This window comes from Papio anubis, chromosome 4 (genome assembly GCF_008728515.1).
Source record: "Papio anubis isolate 15944 chromosome 4, Panubis1.0, whole genome shotgun sequence".
In the NCBI taxonomy this organism is placed as follows: domain Eukaryota; kingdom Metazoa; phylum Chordata; class Mammalia; order Primates; family Cercopithecidae; genus Papio; species Papio anubis.
The window spans coordinates 137,422,508-137,442,346 of record NC_044979.1 but is presented as its reverse complement, the minus strand read 5'-3'; the positions used below and the strand labels follow the sequence as shown (position 1 = coordinate 137,442,346).

Sequence of the window (19,839 nt, the reverse complement as noted above, 5' to 3'; positions counted from 1 at the left end):
CCTGCCTTAGCCTCCCAAGTAGCTGGGATTACAAGCACGCACTACCACATTCAGCCAATTTTTTTGTATTTTTAGTAGAGATGGGTTTCACCATGTTGGCCAGGCTGGTCTCGAACTCCCGACCTCGTGAACTGCTCACCTTGGCCTCCCAAAGGGCTGGTATTACAGGCCTGAGCCACCACACCCAGCGGCATCATGTTATACACACTCCCAGACTAGTTCAACGGCAGGGACAAAGTACCCTGCACCCCATGCTGAGGCCAGCACAGGACCCAGCATTGTCCTTGGGAGCCACAGTTTCTCTTCCCACTTCAGAGCCTGAGTTCACAAGCACGTGCTTGATGCCAGGGCCCCGAGGACCACAGAAGAGTAGGCCACCACCGCCCAGGTCAGATTCTAGAACCCAGCCTAGCACTATTATTTTTTTGAGATGGAATATCGCTTTGTTGCCCAGGATGGAGTACAGTGGTTCAATCTTGGCTCACTGCAGCCTCTGCCTCCTGGGGTCAAGCAATTCTCCTGCCTCAGCCTCCAGAGTAGCCGGGATTACAGGTACCCGGCTAATTTCTGTGTTTTTAGTAGAGATGGGGTTTCACCATGTTGGCCAGATTAGTCTTGAACTCCTGACCTCAAGTGATCCACCTGTGTCAGCCTCCCAAAGTGCTGGGATTACAGGCGTGAGCCACTGCACCTGGCCCCAGCCTAGCGCTATTGGAAGGCCATTTCTGAACCCTTAAGGAGGGCCCAGGCTGGCACAGTACCATCCCCGGGGCTGGGCAGCTCTGCAGCTTCCGCTAAGCTGCCGTCAGGCTCCTGATGCTCTTCTGGGACTAGAACTATACTCAGCAAGACCCCCAATCCCGCCCAGAGCAGTAACCACAGCTGCAAATGCTTCCATAAATAATTCTAATAGCCATGCTGCAAGCTGCCGCCCATAGCCAGCCCACTTGCCTGCAGCCACACCCAAGGTGCTTTTGCACCAGGGGCCATGAGTCAGTCCCACACTGACCTGGGGTAGCGGCACTCGATGGGAATCTCTGCGCGGTTAGTCCTCACGATGGACAGGTTTCCCACGGGGCGGGGGTTGTGGAGCAGGAAGGTGCTGTACACCAGGGCATCGTCAGTCACCTGGAGGAAAGGTGAGAGGTTAACGCTACCGGCATCACCTGCCTGGATGTACCCAAGTCATACATGAGTACGCAGGGAGGGCAGCAGGGAGGGCAGCCCACAGGGGGACAGAGAGACCACAGGGTCAAGGCCAGGTGCAGTGACTCACACCTGTAACCCCAGCACTTTGGGAGGCCAAGGATTGCTTGAGGCCAGGAGTTCGAAACTGGCCTGGGCAACATAGCAAGACCCCATCTCCAAAAAAGAACACAGGCTCTGCCACTGGTCAGTAAAGAGGCAGGACAGGTAATGTCTTTGTACCTCAGAATCTACTTCTGATACATTGACACCTCAGGCAGCCTGGATCAACTACATGGCAGATACCATGCAGCAGCCAAGCAATAGAGGCATCAGGATACATGTTTCCCTTCTGACACTCCCCCTCCACACCCCCCAGTACATAGTTTCCTCTTTCAGGAGAGGCCCAGGGCTAAGACAGCCCCCAGGAAGGAGCCAGGAAGTACCCAGCTGTTAACACTTATCAGCTTCTGGCCGGGTGCTATGGCTCACGCCGGTAATCCCAGCACTTTGGGAGGCTGAGGCAGGGAGATCACCTGAGGTCAGGAGTTCAAGACCAGCCTGACCCACATGGTGAAACCCCATCTCTACTAAAAATACGAAATTAACTGGGCATGATGGCGCATGCCTATGATCCCAGCTACTCGGGAGGCTGAGGCAGAAGAATCGCTTGAACCCGGGAGGCAGAGGTTGCAGTGAGCTGAGATTGTGCCACTGCACTCCAGCCTGGGCAACAAGAACAAAATTGTCTCAAAACAAAAACAAACACATCAGCTTCTAACCTATTCAAGCCCATTTCACATAAGGTGGGGGAGACTGGTTCAGAGGTTGCCTGAGGCAGGAAGTGCACAGGTGAGTGCTACTGGGGAAATTTGCATCGTCCAATAGGGCTGCAGAAGGCAGGGCCTGCCTGGGAGATAGTTTTACAGCAAACATCTATGTTTGAAGATGTTGCTAGAATATTAGAAAAATGTGACACCAGGCCCTACCCCACTAGAATGAAGGTATGAGATTCTCTTCGAGAATCAGTATTTTTACAACCCTTCCAGGTGATTAGCATAGAGCCAGCATTGGAAACCCCTCCTTTAGTCACTTCCTAACCACCTTTTTTTTTTTTTTTTTGAGATGGAGTCTTGCTCTGTCAGCCAGGCTGGAGTGCAGTGGCATGAACTCAGCTCACTGCAACCTCCACCTCCCAGGTTCAAGCAATTCTCCTGCTTCAACCTCTGAGTAGCTGGAATTACAGGCACGTGCCACCATGCCCAGTTAAAAAAAAGATACAGGGTTTCACCATGTTAGCCAGGCTGGTCTCGAACTCCTGGTCTCAGGTGATCCACCCGCCTCAGCCTCCCAAAATGCTGGGATTACAGGTGTGAGCCACCGTGACCAACTCCTAGCCACCTATTCTAAGCTCACTATCCCCACCTCTCATCTCAGAGAGCTTGTTTAAAAACTACTTGAGGGCTGGGTGCAGTGGCTCACGCCTGTAATCCCAGCACTTTGGGAGGGATGAGGATTGCTTGAGGCCAGGAAGTCAAGACCAGCCTAGGCAATAGAGCTAGACCCCATCTCTACAAAAAGATAACTTTGCTGGGCACAGTGGCATATGCCTGTAGTCCGTCCCAGCTATTCAGGAGGCTGGCTTGAGCCTAGGAGGTCAAGGTTGCCCAAGAGCCCAGGTGGCTGCCTGGCCCTGACCCAACTAACTCGATCTTCAGGGAACAGTCCTAGACCTTATTAGCAAATGCCCCAGCACAGACAGAACCAGCATAGTTCGTGGAGCCCCTTATTCACAAGTTATTACCATTTCAGGGCAGGAGGGCATTCAATTAAGCACTGGGCCCCACAGAACTGCACAGGCTGTATACCTGGGAAGCTGGTCTTGGCTGTAATTTTTTTTTTTTTTTGAGATGGAGTCTCGCTCTGTTGCCCAGGCTGGAGTGCAGTGGCATGATCTTAGCTCACTGTAACCTCCGCCTCCTGGGTTCAAGCAATTCTCTGCCTCAGCCTCCTGAGTAGCTGGGATTACAGGTGCTCGCCCCTAACTTTTTTGTATTTTTAGTCGAGATGGGGGTTTCACCATCTTGACCAGGCTGGTCTTGAACTCCTGACCTCGTGATCCGCCCACCTCGGCCTCCCAAAGTGCTGGGATTACAGGCGTCAGGTGCAGGTGATTCTTACCGGGCAGAACTGGGAAACACCACACCAGAGGAAGGAATTTGCAGGCTTTGCTCCTCATTGCAGTCACCTGAGATCCTTAATACCCACAGCTGGTCCCACACCCTTTCTATTTTAGCAGCCTGGACATCAGGAGTTTTAGAAGCTCCACAGGTGGTTTTTTTTTTTTTTTTTTTTTTTTTTTTTTTAAATAAAAGAGGGTCTTGCTCTGCCTCCCAGGCTGGGATGCAGTGGCACAATCGTAGCTCACTGCAACCTCCAAATCATGGGCTTAAGCAATCCTCCCGCTTCAGCCTCCCAAGTAGCTGAGACTACAGACAGGCACCACCACACCCTGTTAGTTTGTGTGTGTGTGTTTTTTTTTTTTGGTAGAGAAGCGGGTCTCATTATGTTGCCCAGGGTGGCCTCAAACCCCTGGTCTCAAGCGATCCTCCCATCTCAGTCTCCCAAGGTGCTGGGATTATGGGCACCATTGCACCCCAGCCTGGGCAATAAAAGCAAAACTGTCTCAAAAAACAAAAACAGCTGGGCGCGGTGGCTCACGTCTGTAATCCCAGCACTTTGGGAGGCTGAGGCGAGTGGATCACGAGGTCAGGAGATCGAGACCATCCTGGCTAACATGGTGAAACTCCATCTGTACTAAAAATACAAAAAAATAGCCGGACATGGTGGTGGGCACCTGTAGTCCCAGCTACTCGGGAGGCTGAGGCAGGAGAATGGCGTGAACCCAGGAGGCGGAGCTTGCAGTGAGCCGAGATTGTGCCACTGCACTCCAGCCTGGGCGACAGAGCGAGACTCCGTCTTTAAAAAAAAAACACACACCCACACACACACACAAACAAATACCACTTATCAGCTTCTAACCTATTCAAGCCCATTTCACAGAAGGTAGGGGAGCCAGGCGCCTGGCTCCCCAAGTAAATCTAAGACCTGTTTGGGAGCCTCTAAACTAGAATAATTCCTCAACTCCTGAAGCTCTCTCTGGCCTCCCTCCCCAGGAAAACAAGGGCCCCCGAGTCCTCAGAGAGCCCAGGAGACCACACTTAAGACCAGAGCTCTGGCCGGAGGACTCCAGGGGCTGGAGGCAAGCTATTGGCAAGGAGCCAGGTTCCCCTGAGGCGGGAGAGGACAGGCCCTCCATGGGGCAACAGGAACTTGGTCCAGGAGATTCAGGGTTCAGCTGGGGAGCTGTGCGTCCAGCCCTGCCCTGCCGTAAGGCCTCTCCTTGCAGCCTCTTTCCCCACCGGCCAGGGGAAGGGAGGTCTGGCCTGGATTTCTTGGTGTTTTCCTGCATGTACCTCGGGTTAAGCCCTCCCCCCTTGAAGCTGCCCCCAGGGACCCACTGGAGCTTTATAAGGTCTTCAACACCAAGGTTATGATGCCCCCACCCCCACACCACTTATCTACGTGGGATTTTATTTTATTTTATTTTTTGAGCCAGAGTCTCGCTCTGTTGCCCAGCCTGGAGTGCAGTGGCACAATCTCAGCTCACTGCAACCTCTGCCTCCTGGGTTTGAGTGATTCACCTGCCTCAGCCTTCCGAGTAGCTGGGATTACAGGCACGCACCACCGTGCTTGGCTAATATTTTTATTATTAGTAGAGACGGGGTTTCACCATGTTGGCCAGGCTGGTCTCAAACTCCTCAGCCTCCCAAAGTGCTGGGATTACAGGTGTGAGCCACCATACCAGGCCCCAGTTAGTTTCTTTGAAAGCTTTTAAGAGATAGGGGTCTACACTATGTTGCCCAGGCTGGCCTCAAACTCCTAGCCTCAAGTGATCCGCCAGCCTTGGCCTCCCATAGTGCTGGGATTACAGGCATAAGCCACTGCACCTGGCCCACTTGGTGCTTTTAAGATAATACTATGGGTCTCTTCAGAATGAGTTTCTAATGCTCCAAGCGTTAGAAACAGCCCCTTAGGCTACACACAGGGCTGCCCTATCACGCATGCCTGTGTGTCACAAACCCACCTGAGTCAGAGTGGCGTGGCTTGGGCCAGCCCGAAGTGCACTGCCACCTCTGGCTCCACCCCACCTACCCAGTGTTGGCAATCAGAGGCAGGAGCTGCCCTAGGCGCCGGTGCCCTCAGCGCCCAGCTTCAGGCCTCAACTGGGCCACCTCCCCACCTACAAATGAGAGGGATCCACCCAACCCCACCTCTCACTGCCTGTGGCCACACTCCCCATCCCCGGCTGCCTCGAACATCCTCCCACCAAAGCCGGGGCCGCCAGCCTCTCTACCTGCATGCTGCTGCCACACTCGTGGAGTCCAACCTCAAACCTGACCACATCCTCGGTGTCCATGGAGACCAGAGGCTCACAGGCCTCCGGGCCCAAGGTGAGGTCAGCAGCCCTGATGAGCTTCCCAGTACCAAAAAGGTCTTTGCTGACCGTGACCAGCAGGGTGGCCTCCCGACACTCCACCAGTACGGGCTGTATGGACGTCTCAGCACGGCTGGCTCCACCCTGCAAGAGCCAGAAGGGTTGGGGGTAGCACAGCTCGGTACTACCCCAGAGCAGAAGGCAGATAAAGAGCCTATAGCTCAGCTCCATGGCGCCTGCAGAGCAGCGGGCAGCCACCACTGGCCGTCTTATACCCGTGGGATGCTGGCTGCTGCCACCTGGGCTCTCAGCTGCCTCCCTTCCCTAGCCAGCTGGGCCCTTGTTGCATAAAGTGGTTCCCATCCAGCAGCATCAGTAACACCTGGGAGCTTGTTAGAACTGCAAACCCTCAGCCCTCACCCCAGCCTGACCACAGTAGAATTTGGCTTTTAGCTTGGAAATCCCCCACATGTATTCACGTCAAAGTTTTTTTTTGCTGTTTGTGTGTGTGTGTGTACGCGTGTGGTTTTTTTGTTTTTGTTGTATTGTGTTTTGTTTTGAGACAGAGTCTCGCTCTGTTGCCCAGGCTGGTGTGCAGTGGTGCGATCTTGTTTCACCGCATCCTCCACCTCCCAGCCAGCTCCAAGTGATTCTCCTGCCTCAGCCTCCCGAATAGCTGGGATTGCAGGCAGGCATGCACCACGCCCAGATAATTTTAGTATTTTTGGTAGAGACAGGGTTTCACTATGTTGGGCAGGCTGGTCTCGAAGTCCTGACCTCAGGTGATGCTCCTGCCTCGGCCTCCCAAAGTGCTGGGATGACAAGTGTGAGCCACCGGGCCTGCCCTGCCCACTGGAAAGTTTTATTTTTTTTGTTTTGTTTTTTTGGGGGGAGGGGGGATGGAGTCTCGCTCTGTCACCCAGACTGGAGTGCAGAGGCACAATCTCGGCTCACTGCAAGCTCCGTCTCCCGGGTTCACGCCATTCTCCTGCCTCAGCCTCCCGAGTAGCTGGGACTACAGGCGCCCGCCACCACGCCCGGCTAATTTTTTGTAGTTTTAGTAGTGACGAGGTTTCACCGTGTTAGCCAGGGTGGTCTCGATCTCCTGACCTCGTGGTCCTCCCGCCTCGGCCTCCCAAAGTGCTGGGATTACAGGAAAGTTTTTAGCTTGGAAATCCTCACGTGTATTCATGTTAAAGTTTGCAAAGAGTGTGCTGGCTGCCTGGTGCGTCACAATGTATCACAGCTTCCCTCCAATTCCCTGCTGGCCCTGCCCTTAATAAGCTCACAGTCCGACAAGGGAGCTGTCCCAGGTCTGTGTGGGACACAGGAGAAAGCCTTTGACTGAAGAAGGGTCAGGGGGATTAGATCTGAGACATAAGGAGCTCATTCCAAGTGTGAGAAAAAGGAGGCAGTATCAATTAGGAGACAGGAGGAATTTCATGGGTCTCTGCCTTATTTTATGGGAGGCCGGGGGGGTAGGTCAGTTCAGGCAGAGGCAGCTGTGTGAAGGGAGGTGGAGAAGGGACCCTGGGTTCTTCATTCCTGGGTGAATCCCCGGGAGTTCATACTGAGACAGAGCAGAAGCGGGACCTGACTTCAGCTCACCCCAACCAGGGCATTCTTTCTTTCTTGACAGAGTCTCACCCTGTCACCCAGGCTGGAGTGCAGTGGTGCTATCTCGGCTCACTGCAACCTCTGCCTCCCGGGTTCAAGTGATTCTCCACCTCAGCCTCCTCAGTAGCTGGGATGACAGGCACCCATCACCACGCCCAACTAATTTTTGTATTTTTAATAAAGATGGGGTTTCACCATGTTGGTCAGGCTGGTCTCGAACTCTGCACCTCAAGTGATCCTCCCTCCTCGGCCTCCCAAAGTGCTGGGATTACAGGTGTGAGCCACTGTGTCCCGCCCTCATGTCAATTTCTTTTCTTTTCTTTCTTTCTTTCCTTTTTTTTTTCCATGACAGAATCTTCGTCATCATGTCGCCACAGGCCTGGTAGTGCAGAGCACGATCTCAGCTCACTGCAACCTCCGTCGATCCCGGATATCAAGCCAAGGTTCTCCAGTGTCCTCAGCCTCCTGAAGTAATGCTGGACTGATTGACAGCCTTGTTGCCACACTACCATGACCAGCTAATTTTTGTATTTTTAGTAGAGACGGGGTTTCACCATGTTAGTCAGGTTGGTCTCGAACTCCTGACCTCAGGTGATCCACCCGCCTTGGCCTCCCAAAGTGCTGGGATTACAGGCGTGAGCCACCGCTCCTGGCCACCTCATGTCAATTTCTATTGCACTGAGAGAGCCCAAGGACCCGTGTTTGGGGTAGGTAACAAGACCTGCTAAAGCCTCAGGTCCCCGGGAGTGAAAGTAGCAGTTTAGGAGGCCGGGCAGAACCCTGTGGGTGCCAGGCTGAGATGTTGGACTTAGCCCTGTGGGAAAAAGAGGCCACGAAAGGAACAGTATTGGCTGGGCACGGTGGCTCACATCTGTAATCCCAGCATTTTGGGAGGCCGAGGCGGGCAGATCACCTGAGGTCAGGAGATCGAGACCAGCCTGGCCAATATGGAGAAACCCCGTCTCTACAAAAAATACAAAATTAGCTGGGTGTGGTGGCATATGCCTGTAACCCCAGCTACTTGGGAGGCTGAGGTGGGAGAATCGCTTGAACCTGGGAGGTGGAGGTTGCAATGAGCCGAGGTCACACCACTGTACTCCAGCCTGGGCAACAGAGCAACACTCTGTCTCAAAACAAAACAACAACAACAAAAAGTTTACTGCAAGGGTCCTATCAGGAGATGATGAAGGACTGACAGGTACAGCATTTACCAGTGGCCTACTCTACGCTGTCCCTGGGTGAAATTCCTGCAAGACAGGAGGAAGAATACAAAAACTAACGACATTAGCTGGCCATAGTGGCACACACCTGTAGTCCCAGCTACTCAGGAAGCTGAGGTGGGAGAATTGCTTGAACCTGGGAGGCAGATGTTGCAGAGAGCCAAGATTGCACCACTGCACTCAAGCCTGGGCGAGACTCCACCTCAAAAAAATAAAAAATAAAAATTATACATGTATATGTGGGTATATATAATATATATAATTTTTAAAAATTTAAAAATTTGCCAGGCACAATGGCTCACATCTGTAATCTCAGCACTTTGGGAGGCTAAGGTGGGAAGATTGCTTGAGCCCAGGAGTTCCAGACCAGCCTGGACAACACAGTGAGACCCTATCTCTACAAAATCAAAGAAATTAGTCAGGCATGTTGGCACACACCTGTAGTCCCAGCTACTTGGGAGGCTGAGGTAGGAGGATTGCTTGAGCCTGAGAGTTCTAAGCTTCAGTGAGCCACGATTATGCTACTGCATTCCAGCCTGGGCAACAGAGTAAGACCTCATCTCAAAAAAAAATGTGGAGATGGCCGGGCACAGTGGCGTCATCCCAGCACTTTGGGAGGCTGAGATGGGCAGATGACAAGGTCAGGAGTTTGAGACCAGCCTGACCAATATGGTGAAACCCCATCTCTACTAAAAATACAAAAAATTAGCTGGCATGGTGGCATGCGCCTGTAATCCCAGCTACTCAGGAGGCTGAGGCAGGAGAATCACTTGAACCTGGGAGGTAGAGATTGCAGTAAGCTGAGATCGTGCCACTGCACTCCAGCTTGGGTGAGAAACTTAGTCTCAAAAAAAAAAAAAAAAAAAGAAAAGAAAAGAAAATGGAGACGGAGACACACACACGTGGAGAGATATATGTATGTGTGTATATGTTACATATAGACATAAATATAAAGAGATATAGGGAGAGAGGGAGGATATGTATCAATCTTCATATTGGCTGAACCTGGGTAGAAGGTAAACAGGTGTTCTTAGTGTTATCTGTGCAACTCTCGTCAGTTTAATTTCAAAATAAAAAGTAAAACAAAAAATAACCAAAAACATGAAAAACTCTGTGTCAGATTCAAATGAGACAGAAGACGATGCTGTTAACCAAGTACCAAAAGCAACTGCTAAAACAAAATATGAGGTTCCTAGGTATAAAACAAACAAAAAAAGATATGTAAGATCTTTGAGGAAAAATTAACAAAACTGTATTGGCAGTCAGAGTAAAGAATGCCTAAATTTACAGAGGTATTCCATGTTCATGGATGGGAAATGCAATATCATCATTATGTCAATTCTTCCAAAATTAATCTGTAATTTCTATCAAAATCCCAACATGTTTTAGCTATATGTGGGTAGAACTTAGTAAACTGATTCCAAAATTTATATGGAAGAGATAAGGATCAAAAAGTCAAGATTTTTGCAGAAAAAGAACATCTAGTACGAGTGTGGTGGCTCACACCTATAATCCCAGCACACAATTTTGGGAGGCCGAAGCAGGAGGATTGCCTGGGGCCAGGAGTTTGGGACCAGCTGGGCAACATAGTGAGACTTTATCTCTATGAAGAAGAAGGAGGAGGAGGAAGAGGAGGAGGGAAGAAGAGGCTGGGCATGGTGGCTCATGCCTGTAATCCCAGCACTTTGGGAGGCTGAGGCAGGAGAATCACTTGAAGTCAGGAGTTTGAGACCAGCCTGGCCAACATGGAGAAACCCCATCTCTACTAAAAATATAAAAATTAGCTGGGTGTGGTGGTGCGCACCTGTAATCCCAGCTACTGGGGAGGCTGAGGCAGGAGAATCACTTGAACCTGGGAGGTGGAGGTTGCAGTGAGCCAAGATTGAGCCACTGCCCTCCAGCCTGGTGACAGAGTGATACTCTGTCTCAAAAAAAAGAAGAAAGGAGGAAGAGGAGGAGGGGGAGGAGGGTAAAAGAAGAAAGAAAAAGAGGGACAGGAAGGAAAGAAGAGAGATAGAAAGAAAGAAAAGAAAGAGAGAAAAAGAACATCATGAGACACACACCCTAACAGATATAAAAACATATTATAGAGACATGATAATTAAGACACATTGCTGTTAGAACAGAAACAGTGGAATAGATGAGAGAGCCTAGAAGCATTCACGTGCATATGTGGAAACATGATACAGGATGGAGAAAACAGATGGACTCTTCAAGAAAAGGAGCTGCATCAATTATTATCCATCTGGGGCAAAATTGGATTTCACTTCCCACATAAAAATGAATTCTAGATAGATTAAAAATCTGAATGGGAAAGAACAAAACTAAAACTTTGAGAAGAAAATATAATCTTCAGGGCAGAGTGAGGTGGAAAGTATTTGCTAAATAAGACCCTATCCTCCAAAAATAATGCACAAATTGTAAAGAAAAAGTGACTTTTTAGAGCACTTTCATAATGACCAAAATTGTTATAACAATAATGACCAGGTATTGCTCACTCTCAATATGGCAGGGACTAGACTGAGTTCCTTAATCCTGACACTCATCCAGGAAGGCACTATTTGCTCCATTTTACAGCTGAGGGAATAAGCACTCAGAGAAGTTAAGGAACTTGCCCAAGTTTGCATAGCCAACGAGGAACCAAACCAAGATTCAAGGGTCTCTCTGACGCTTTCTGTTTGAGTTAACAACACCCAATGTGTGCATTGGGGGAGATACATCCAAAAAATAACTCCAGTGCAAAGATGTGTTATTATTTTGGCCTTTTTTTTTTGAGACAGAGTCTCGCTCTGTTGCCCAGGCTGGAATGCAGTGGCGTGATCGGCTCACTGCAAGCTCCGCCTCCCGGGTTCATGCCATTCTTCTGCCTCAGTCTCCTGAGTAACTGGGACTACAGGCGCCCGCCACCACACCTGGCTAATTTTTTGTATTTTTAGTAGAGATGGGGTTTCACCGTGTTAAGCCAGGATGGTCTCGATCTCCTGACCTCATGATCTACCCGCCTCGGCCTCCCAAAGTGCTGGGATTATAGGCGTGAGCCACTGCGCCCAGCCTTCTTCATCTCTTTTTTTTTTTTTTGAGATGGAGTCTTGCTCTGTGGCCCAGGCTGGAGTACAGTGGTGCTATTCTGGCTCACTGCAACTTCCACTTTCCAGGTTCAAGTGATTCTCCTGCCTCAGCCTCCCGAGTAGCTGGGATTACAGGCACATGCCACCATGCCAGGCTAATTTTTGCATTTTTAGTAGAGAAGGTGTTTCACCATGTTGTCCAGGCTGGTCTTGAACTCCTGACCTCAAGTGATCCGCCTGCCTCGGCCTCCCAAAGTGATATTTTGGCCATTTTAAGGACTTTATGGACTCACCCAGATATCCAGTAGGTGTTTTAAAAAATAGCACTATTCACCAGACAAGGTGGCTCACATCTATAATCCCAGCACTTTGGGAGGCCAAGGCGGGTGGATCACCTGAGGTCAGGAGCTGGGGACCAGCCTGGGCAACACAGCGAAACCCTGTCTCTACTAAAAACACAAAAAATTAGCCGGGTGTGGCTACATGCCTGTAGTCCCAAATACTTTGAAGGCTGAGGCAGGAGAATTGCTTGAACCCGGGAGGCAGAGGGTGCAGTGAGCCGAGATTGTGCCCTTGTACTCCAGCCTGGGCAACAGAGTGAGATTGTGTCTCAAAAAAAAAAAAAAAGCACTATTCAACTATTCAAAGCCAGACATGGAAGCTCATGCCTGTAATCCCAGTGCTTGCTTCGGGAGGTAGAGCTGGGAGGAGCAACTGAGTCCAGGAATTCCAGCCCAGCCTGGGCAACATAGCAAGACTCCATCTCCGCAAAAAATAAAGTAAAATTAGCCAGGTGTGGTGGTGTATGCCTGTAGTCTCAACTACTAGGGAGGCTGAGGTGGGAGGATCACTTGAGTCCAGGAGTTCAAGGCTGCAGTGGGCTACAATCACACCACTGCACTCTAGCCAGAGAGACAGAGTGAGGTCTTGTTTCAAAAAAAAAAAAAAAAAAAAAAAAGAATAAAAGAATAGTACTTTTCTTTCTACTTGTCAACCTGGGAAGACAAAATACCTGGCGTGTGATGGAAAATAAGAGGAACCACAAATTTGAGAACGTGCCAGACACACATACATACATAGTGATGATCATTAATTCTATAGCCAGAATTCATTGATTCTGTATCCAGACTTTGGCTGGAGGGACCTCAGTGGGTTGAGATTTAGCCCATATTTTGCACAGTGGAGATGAAATGAAAGTTAGGGATATGAGGCCTGGCACGGTGGCTCATGCCTGTAATCCCAGTACTTTGGGAGGCCGAGGTGGGCCGATTGCCTGAGGTCGGGAGTTCAAGACCAGCCTGACCAACATGGAGAAATCCCGTCTCTACTAAAAATACAAAAAATTAGCGAGACATGGTGGTACATGCCTGTAATCCCAGCTGCTCGGGAGGCTGAGGCAGTAGAATCGCTTGAACCTGGGAGGCGGAGGTTGGGGTGAGCCGAAATCACACCATTACACTCCAGCCTGGGCAACAAGAGCGAAAATCCGTCTAAAGAACAAACAGCAACAATAACAAAAACAAAAACAAAAAAACAGAAAATTAGAGATATGAAAGGGTTTGTGTATGTGTGTGTATGTGTGTATGTATATATACATATATATATATATAGAGAGAGAGAGAGAGAGAGAGAGCGCGCATCCTCCTCTGTTTCCCAGGCTGGAGTACAATGACATGATCTTGGCTCACTGAAGCCTGTGTCTCGCAGGCTTAAGCGACTCTCCCATCTCAGCCTCTTGAGTAGTTGGGATACAGGTGCATGCCAGCATAGCCGGCTATTTTTCTTGTAGAGACAGAGTCTTACTATCTTGCCCAGGCTGGTCTCAAACTCCTGAGCTCGAGCAATCCTCTTGCCTCAGCCTCCCAAAGTGCTAGGATTACAGATGTGAGCCACCCACCTGGCTGATATATAAAATTTATAGCCTATTTCATCTCACATGTGACCCTGACTGCAGCTAAGGAAAATAAATATTTTGTACAATATTCTGGCTCTTTATTTTGCTGAGACAGGGTTTCACTGTCCCCCAGGTTGGTATGCAGTGGGGCAATCACGGCTCACTGCAGCCTCGACTTCCCGGGCTCAAGCAATGCCCCCACCTCAGCCTCCTGAGTGGCTGGGACTATAGGTGTGTGCCACCATACCTGGTTAATTTTTCTATTTTTTTTTTGTAGAGCCAGGGTTTCACCATGTTGCCCAGGCTGGTCTTGAACTCCTAGGCTCAAGCGATCCTCCTGCCTCAGCCTCCGAAAGTGCTGGGATTACAGGCTGAGCCACTGCACCCAGTCTGCTTTCTTTTTTTTTTTTTTTTTTTGAGACAGAGTTTTGCTCTTGTTGCCCAGGCTGGAGTGCAATGGTGTAATCTCAGCTCACTGCAACCTCCGCCTCCCAGGTTCAAGCGATTCTCATGCCTCAGCCTCCTGAGTAACTGGGATTATAGGTGTGCACCACCATGCCTGGCTAATTTTTGTATTTTTGGTAGAGACAGGGTTTCACCATGTTGGCCAGCCTGGTCTCAAACTGCTGCTCTCAGGTGATCCACCTGCCTCAGCCTCCCTAAGTGCTGCGATTACAGGCATGAGCCACTGCGGCTAGCCCTAGCCTGCTTTTCATTATAGAGCATTTAAAATCACCTAAAAAATAGAATCTAAAATAAAAACCAAATCCACTCCCGTTACCCCCAGCCATTGGTAACCATTGTCTTAGTTAATAGTTTGTGCTGAATCATTCCAGACCTTTTTTTTTTTTTTTGAGATGGAGTCTCACTCTGTCACCAGGCTGGAGTGTGGTGGCGCGATCTCGGCTCACTAAAACCTCCACCTCCCGGGTTCCAAGGATTCTCCTGCCTCAGCCTCCCAAGTAGCTGGGACTACAGGCATGCGCCACTACGCCTGGCTAATTTAGCAGAGACAGGGTTTCACCATGTTGGCCAGGCTGGTCTTGAACTCCTGACCTCAGGCGATCCGCCCACCTTGACCTCCCAAAGTGCTGGGATTACAGGCGTAAGCCACCATGCTGGACCTCGTTCCAGACCTTTTAATGCATATATCATAATTTTAAAATATGCTTACTAAATGCAACGTGGTATCCTGGATTGGCTCCTGGAACAGAAAAAAGGACATTAGTGAGAAAACTGGTAATATTCATTCAAATAAAATCTGTGCTTTGGTTAATATTAATGTGCCAATGTTAATTTCTCAGTTTTGACAAATGTACCATGGCTGCATAAGATTCAGAGTTGTGCTGGGTACTGTGGCACACATCTTGCATCTGTAGTGCCAGCTATTTGGGAGGCTGAGGCAGGAGGACTGCTTGAGCCCAGGAGTCGGGCTGTGGTGAGCCGAGATCTCATCTCTGCACTCCAGCCTGGGCAACAGAGTGAGACCCTGCCTCTAAAAAAATAAAATAATTATGCTGAGTGAAATAAAGCAGACCCAAAAGTGTTCATGCTATATGGTGACTTTTTTATTTTTATTTATTTATTTTTTGAGACGGAGTCTTGCTCTGTCACCCAGGCTGAAGTGCAGTGGCGCGATCTCGGCTCACTGCAAGCTCCTCCCACCAGGTTCACGCCATTCTCCTGCCTCAGCCTCCCACGTAGCTGGGACTACAGGCGCCCGCCACCACACTCGGCTAATTTTTGTATTTTTTAGTAGAGACGGGGTTTCACCATGTTAGCCAGGATGGTCTCGATCTTCAGACCTCGTGATCCGCCCACCTTGGCCTCCCAAAGTGCTGGGATTACAGGTATAAGCCACTGCGCCTGGCCACTATATGGTGACATTTATATAAAATTCTGTTTTGGCCGGGTATGCTGGCTCATTCCTGTAATCCCAGCACTTTGGGAGGCTGAGGCGGGTGGATCACGAGGTCAGGAGTTCAAGACCAGCCTGACCAACATGGTGAAACCCCATCTCTACTAAAAATACAAAAATTAGCCGGGCATGGTGGCAGGCCCTTGTAATCCCAGTTCTTCAGGAGGCTGAGGCAGGAGAATCACTTGAACCCAGGAGGCGCAGGTGGTGGTGAGCTGAGATCACGCCATTGCACTCCAGCCTGGGTGACAGAGCAAGAGTCCGCCTCAAAAAAGAAGAAAGAAGAAAGAAGAAAGAAGGAAGCAGAAGCAGAAGCAGAAGCAGAAGAAGAAGAAGAAGAAGGAAAAGAAAAAGAAGAAGAAGAAAGGGGAAGAAGAGGAAGAAGAAGAAGAGGAGGAGGAGGAGGAGGAGGAGGAGGAGGAGGAGGAGGAAGAGCCTGTTCCTGCATGAGAAGGTCTTTTCCTAATTGTCCTAAATGGAATCATCAGCACTTGCGCATTACTGACCTCCCAGGAGCTGAAGTGTTGAAGAGGACCACATTCCTTAATAGGCAAACTCAGAGAGAATCCACTTACAGACTATAGGCGGATTTTCCCGCTCTCCAGTCATGCCAGGCGGCTCCCAAAGGGTCTTTGAGGAGGAAAATCAGTGACTCAACCCCTAGGCACCTGCAGCTTCTCATGTCAGGAAAAACCACTTGTCAGAATCCATGTATCACACCTTGAAGGGGTGACTTAGAGAAATGCTAAAATATTTTGCTTTCGAATACAAATATTAAAATGGGGCTTGGTGCGGTGGCTCACGCCTGTAATCCCAGTACTTTGAATGGCCAAGGCAGACTGACTGCTTGAAGCCAGGAGTTCAAGACTAGCCTAGGCAACATGGTGAAACCACATATCTACTAAAAATATAAAAATTAGCCAGGCATGTTGGCGCACACCTGAAATCCCAGCTACTTGGGAGGCTGAGGCATGAGAATCACTTAAACGTGGGAGGTAGAAGTTGCAGTGAGCTGAGATCACGCCATTGTACTCTAGCCTGGGTGACAGAGAACGACTTCATCTCAAAAAAAAGAAGACGAAAAAATAAAAGAAAGGAATGTATAGGGATATGTGGGTACTCTTCACCCCGGTTTCCTCAATGTTTATTATTTTATTTTATTTTATTATTATTTTTTTTGATAGGGAGTTTCGCTCTTGTTGCCCAGGCTAGAGTGCAATAGCACAATCTCAGCTCACTGCAACTTCTGTCTCCTGGGTTCAAGCGATTCTCCTGCGTCAGCCTCCTGAGTAGCTGGGATTACAGGCATGTGCCACCACGCCCTGCTCATTTTGTATTTTTTAGTAGAGACAGGGTTTCTCCATGTTGGTCAGGCTGGTCTCAAACTCCTGACCTCAGGTGATCTGCCCGCCTCTGCCTCCCGAAGTGCTGGGATTACAGGCGTGAGCCACTGTGCCCAGCAATGTTTACATCTTACATAAAATTATAATACCAAAACCAAGAACATGACATTGATACAAGGTGTGTGTATAGTTCTGTTATTTTATCATACACAATTAAGATACAAAACTGTTTCATCATCATAAATACCTCCTTTGTACTACCTCTTTGTAATCATACCCACTCTTTTTTTTTTTGAGACGGAGTCTCGCTGTTTTGCCCAGGCTGGGGTGCAGTGGCGCGATCTTGGCTCACTGCAAGCTCTGCCTCCCGGGTTCACACCATTCTCCTGCCTCAGCCTCCTGAGTGGCTCAGACTACAGACACCCACCACCACGCCCAGCTAATTTTTTGTATTTTTAGTACAGATGGGGTTTCACCGTGTTAGCCAGGATGGTCTCGATCTCCTGACCTCGTGATCCGCCTGCCTTGGCCTCCCAAAGTGCTGGGATTACAGGCGTGAGCCACCGCACCTGGCTCACACCCACTCTTGTCCTCCACAATCCTTTAACCTAAGCATTAGTAATCTGTTTTTCACCTGTGCAATTTCATCATTTTGAAGATGCTGTAGAAATGGAATCATGCAATGTGTGAGCTTTCAGATTAGCTTTTTTAACTCATTATAATGCCCTTGGGATCCATCCAAGTTGTTACATACATCAACAGTTATTCCTTTTTATCTTTTTCTTTTCTATTTTTTTTGAGACAGAGTCTCTCTCTGTCCCCCAGCCTGGAGTGCAGTGACGCAAGCACAGCTCACTGCAGTCTCAACCTCTTGGGATCAAGTGATCTTCCCACCTCAGCCTCTCGTGTAGCTGGGTCCACAAGAATCACCATGCCTGGCTAATTTTATCTTTTTTTGGTAGAGTTGGGGTCTAGCTGTGTTGCCCAGGCTGGTCTCAAATTCCTGGGCTCAAGCGATCCTCCTGCCACAGCCTCCCAGGTAGCCTCCCAGGTAGACTACAGGCACACGCCACCTCATCCAGCTAAAGGAAATTTTGAATGCTTCCGGTTTTTGGCTATTACAAATAAATCTGCTACGAACATTCGTATATTGTTTTTTTGTGAAGATGTAAGTTTTCATTTCTCTGGGATAAATGCCCAGGAGTACAATTGCTGGTTCATATGGTGAGTGTACATTTAGATTTTTAAGACACTGTCAGACTATATTTCAGAGTGCCTGGACCATTTTACATTCCCATCAGCAATGTGTGAGGAATCCAGTTTCTCCATATCTTCACTAGCATTTGGTATCACCAACTATGTTTTTTTCAGCCATTCTGACAAGTGGGTGGCAATATCTCATCATAGTTCTTTTTTCTTTTTTTCCCCTAAAACAGGGTCTCTCTCTGTCGCCCGGGCTGGAGTGCAGTGGCACAATCATAGCTCACTGTAGCCTCAACCTCCCAGTCTCAAGTCATCCTCTCACCTCAGCCTTCCAAGTAGCTGGGACTACAGCCCAGTGTGCACCATCACATCTGGCTCTGTTTCTAATTTTTTATAGAGATGGGGTCTCCCTTCGTTGCCCAGGCTCGTCTTGAGCTCTCGGCCTCAAGTGATGCTCCTGCCTTGGCTTCCAGAAGTGTTGGGATTACAGGCATGAGCCACTAGTCCTGGCCACTGTTTGCTTTGATGAGAAAGATGAGGCCGGGCGCGGTGGCTCAAGCCTGTAATCCCAGCACTTTGGGAGGCCGAGGCGGGTGGATCACGAGGTCAGGAGGTCGAGACTATCCTGGCTAACATGGTGAAACCCCGTCTCTACTAAAAATACAAAAAACTAGCCGGGCGAGGTGGCGGGCGCCTGTAGTCTCAGCTACTTGGGAGGCTGAGGCGGGAGAATGGCGTGAACCCGGGAGGCGGAGCTTGCAGTGAGCCGAGATCACGCCACTGCACTCCAGCCTGGGAGCACAGCGAGACTCCGTCTCAAAAAAAAAAAAAAAAAAAAAAAAAAAAAAAAAAAAAAAAAAAAAAATGAGAAAGATGAGAGCTTGCTTAGAAGCAGAAAAATCTGGTTGGGAAGGAGCAGCTAAATGTGGAAGACAGATAGATGTGCAGATGGAGGGAAGGAGGTCCCTGAGATGATGGAAGGAATGGAATCTGGACTTTGGGGAAGGGGCTTCCCCAGGCCAGGGGAGGAGGGAGGGAAGAAGGATGGGTGCAGGCAGCAGGGGTGTCATTTTGCAGCATGGTGATGGCAGCCTTCCATCAAGTATTTTCTTTGTTCTTTTCTTTTTTCTTTTTTTTTTTTTTTTTTGAGACGGAGTCTCGCTCTGTTGCCCAGGCTGGAGTGCAGTGGCGCAATCTCAGCTCACTGCAACCTCCACCTCCCGGGTTCAAGCAATTCTCCCACCTCAGCCTCTCAAGTAGCTGGGATTACAGGCACCCACTACCACGCCTGACTAATTTTTGTATTTTTAGGAGAGACGGGGTTTCGCCATGTCAGCCAGGCTGGTCTCGAACTCCTGACCTCAAGGGATCTGCCCACCTTGGCCTCCCAAAGTGCTGGGATTACAGGTGTGAGCCACCTCGCCTGGCGCATCTAGTACTTTCTTTTTCCAAGAAACAGGAAACAGCATCATGACCAGGAGCCAGGAAATTAAGTCCCGCCGGGCCCACACCCGTGACACCTGTTTTCCTCCCTTGGCCTCAGTCTCCCCAGCCTCACCATAAAAAGCTGGGACTGGTCCCCAATTTGTTTGATCCTCAAGAGCATCTCAACATTTTTTTTTTTTTTTGTCCAGGTGCAGTGGCTCATGCCTGTAATCCCAGCACTTTGGAAGGCTGAGGCAGGAGAATCCCTTGAACCCGGGGAGACGGATGTTGCAGTGAGCCAAGATCGCACCATTGCACCCCAGCCTGGGCAACAAGAGCAAGACTCCATCTCAAAAATAAATAAATAAATAAATAAATAAATAAATAAATAAATAAATAAGGCAAGCGTGCTGGTACACACCTGTGGTCTCAGCATGCTAAAAGTCTGAGGTGGGAGAATCGCTTAAG

General features: G+C 49.3%; 1 protein-coding gene across 5 annotated transcripts in view; it reads right to left on the bottom strand.

The window, feature by feature from the left end:
• The window catches only part of ZP3 (zona pellucida glycoprotein 3), a 31,657-nt gene extending 11,837 nt beyond the window's left edge, over positions 1-19,820 (bottom strand). The window contains exons 1-4 of one of the 5 annotated variants that reach the window (XM_017956629.2): positions 19,793-19,819; positions 14,657-14,686; positions 5,603-5,827; positions 1,010-1,128 (exon numbers count right to left, since the gene is read on the bottom strand). In XM_017956629.2, the coding sequence (XP_017812118.1) occupies positions 1,010-1,128; positions 5,603-5,827; positions 14,657-14,686; positions 19,793-19,807 (389 nt within the window). In that variant the 5' untranslated portion in view covers positions 19,808-19,819. Of the gene's footprint in view, positions 1-1,009; positions 1,129-5,602; positions 6,096-14,656; positions 14,723-19,792 lie in introns of those variants that run through there. The other 4 variants (XM_017956631.2, XM_021935720.2, XM_021935721.2 and 1 more) reach the window with 4 other exon arrangements.
• Positions 19,821-19,839: the final 19 nt, after the last annotated feature.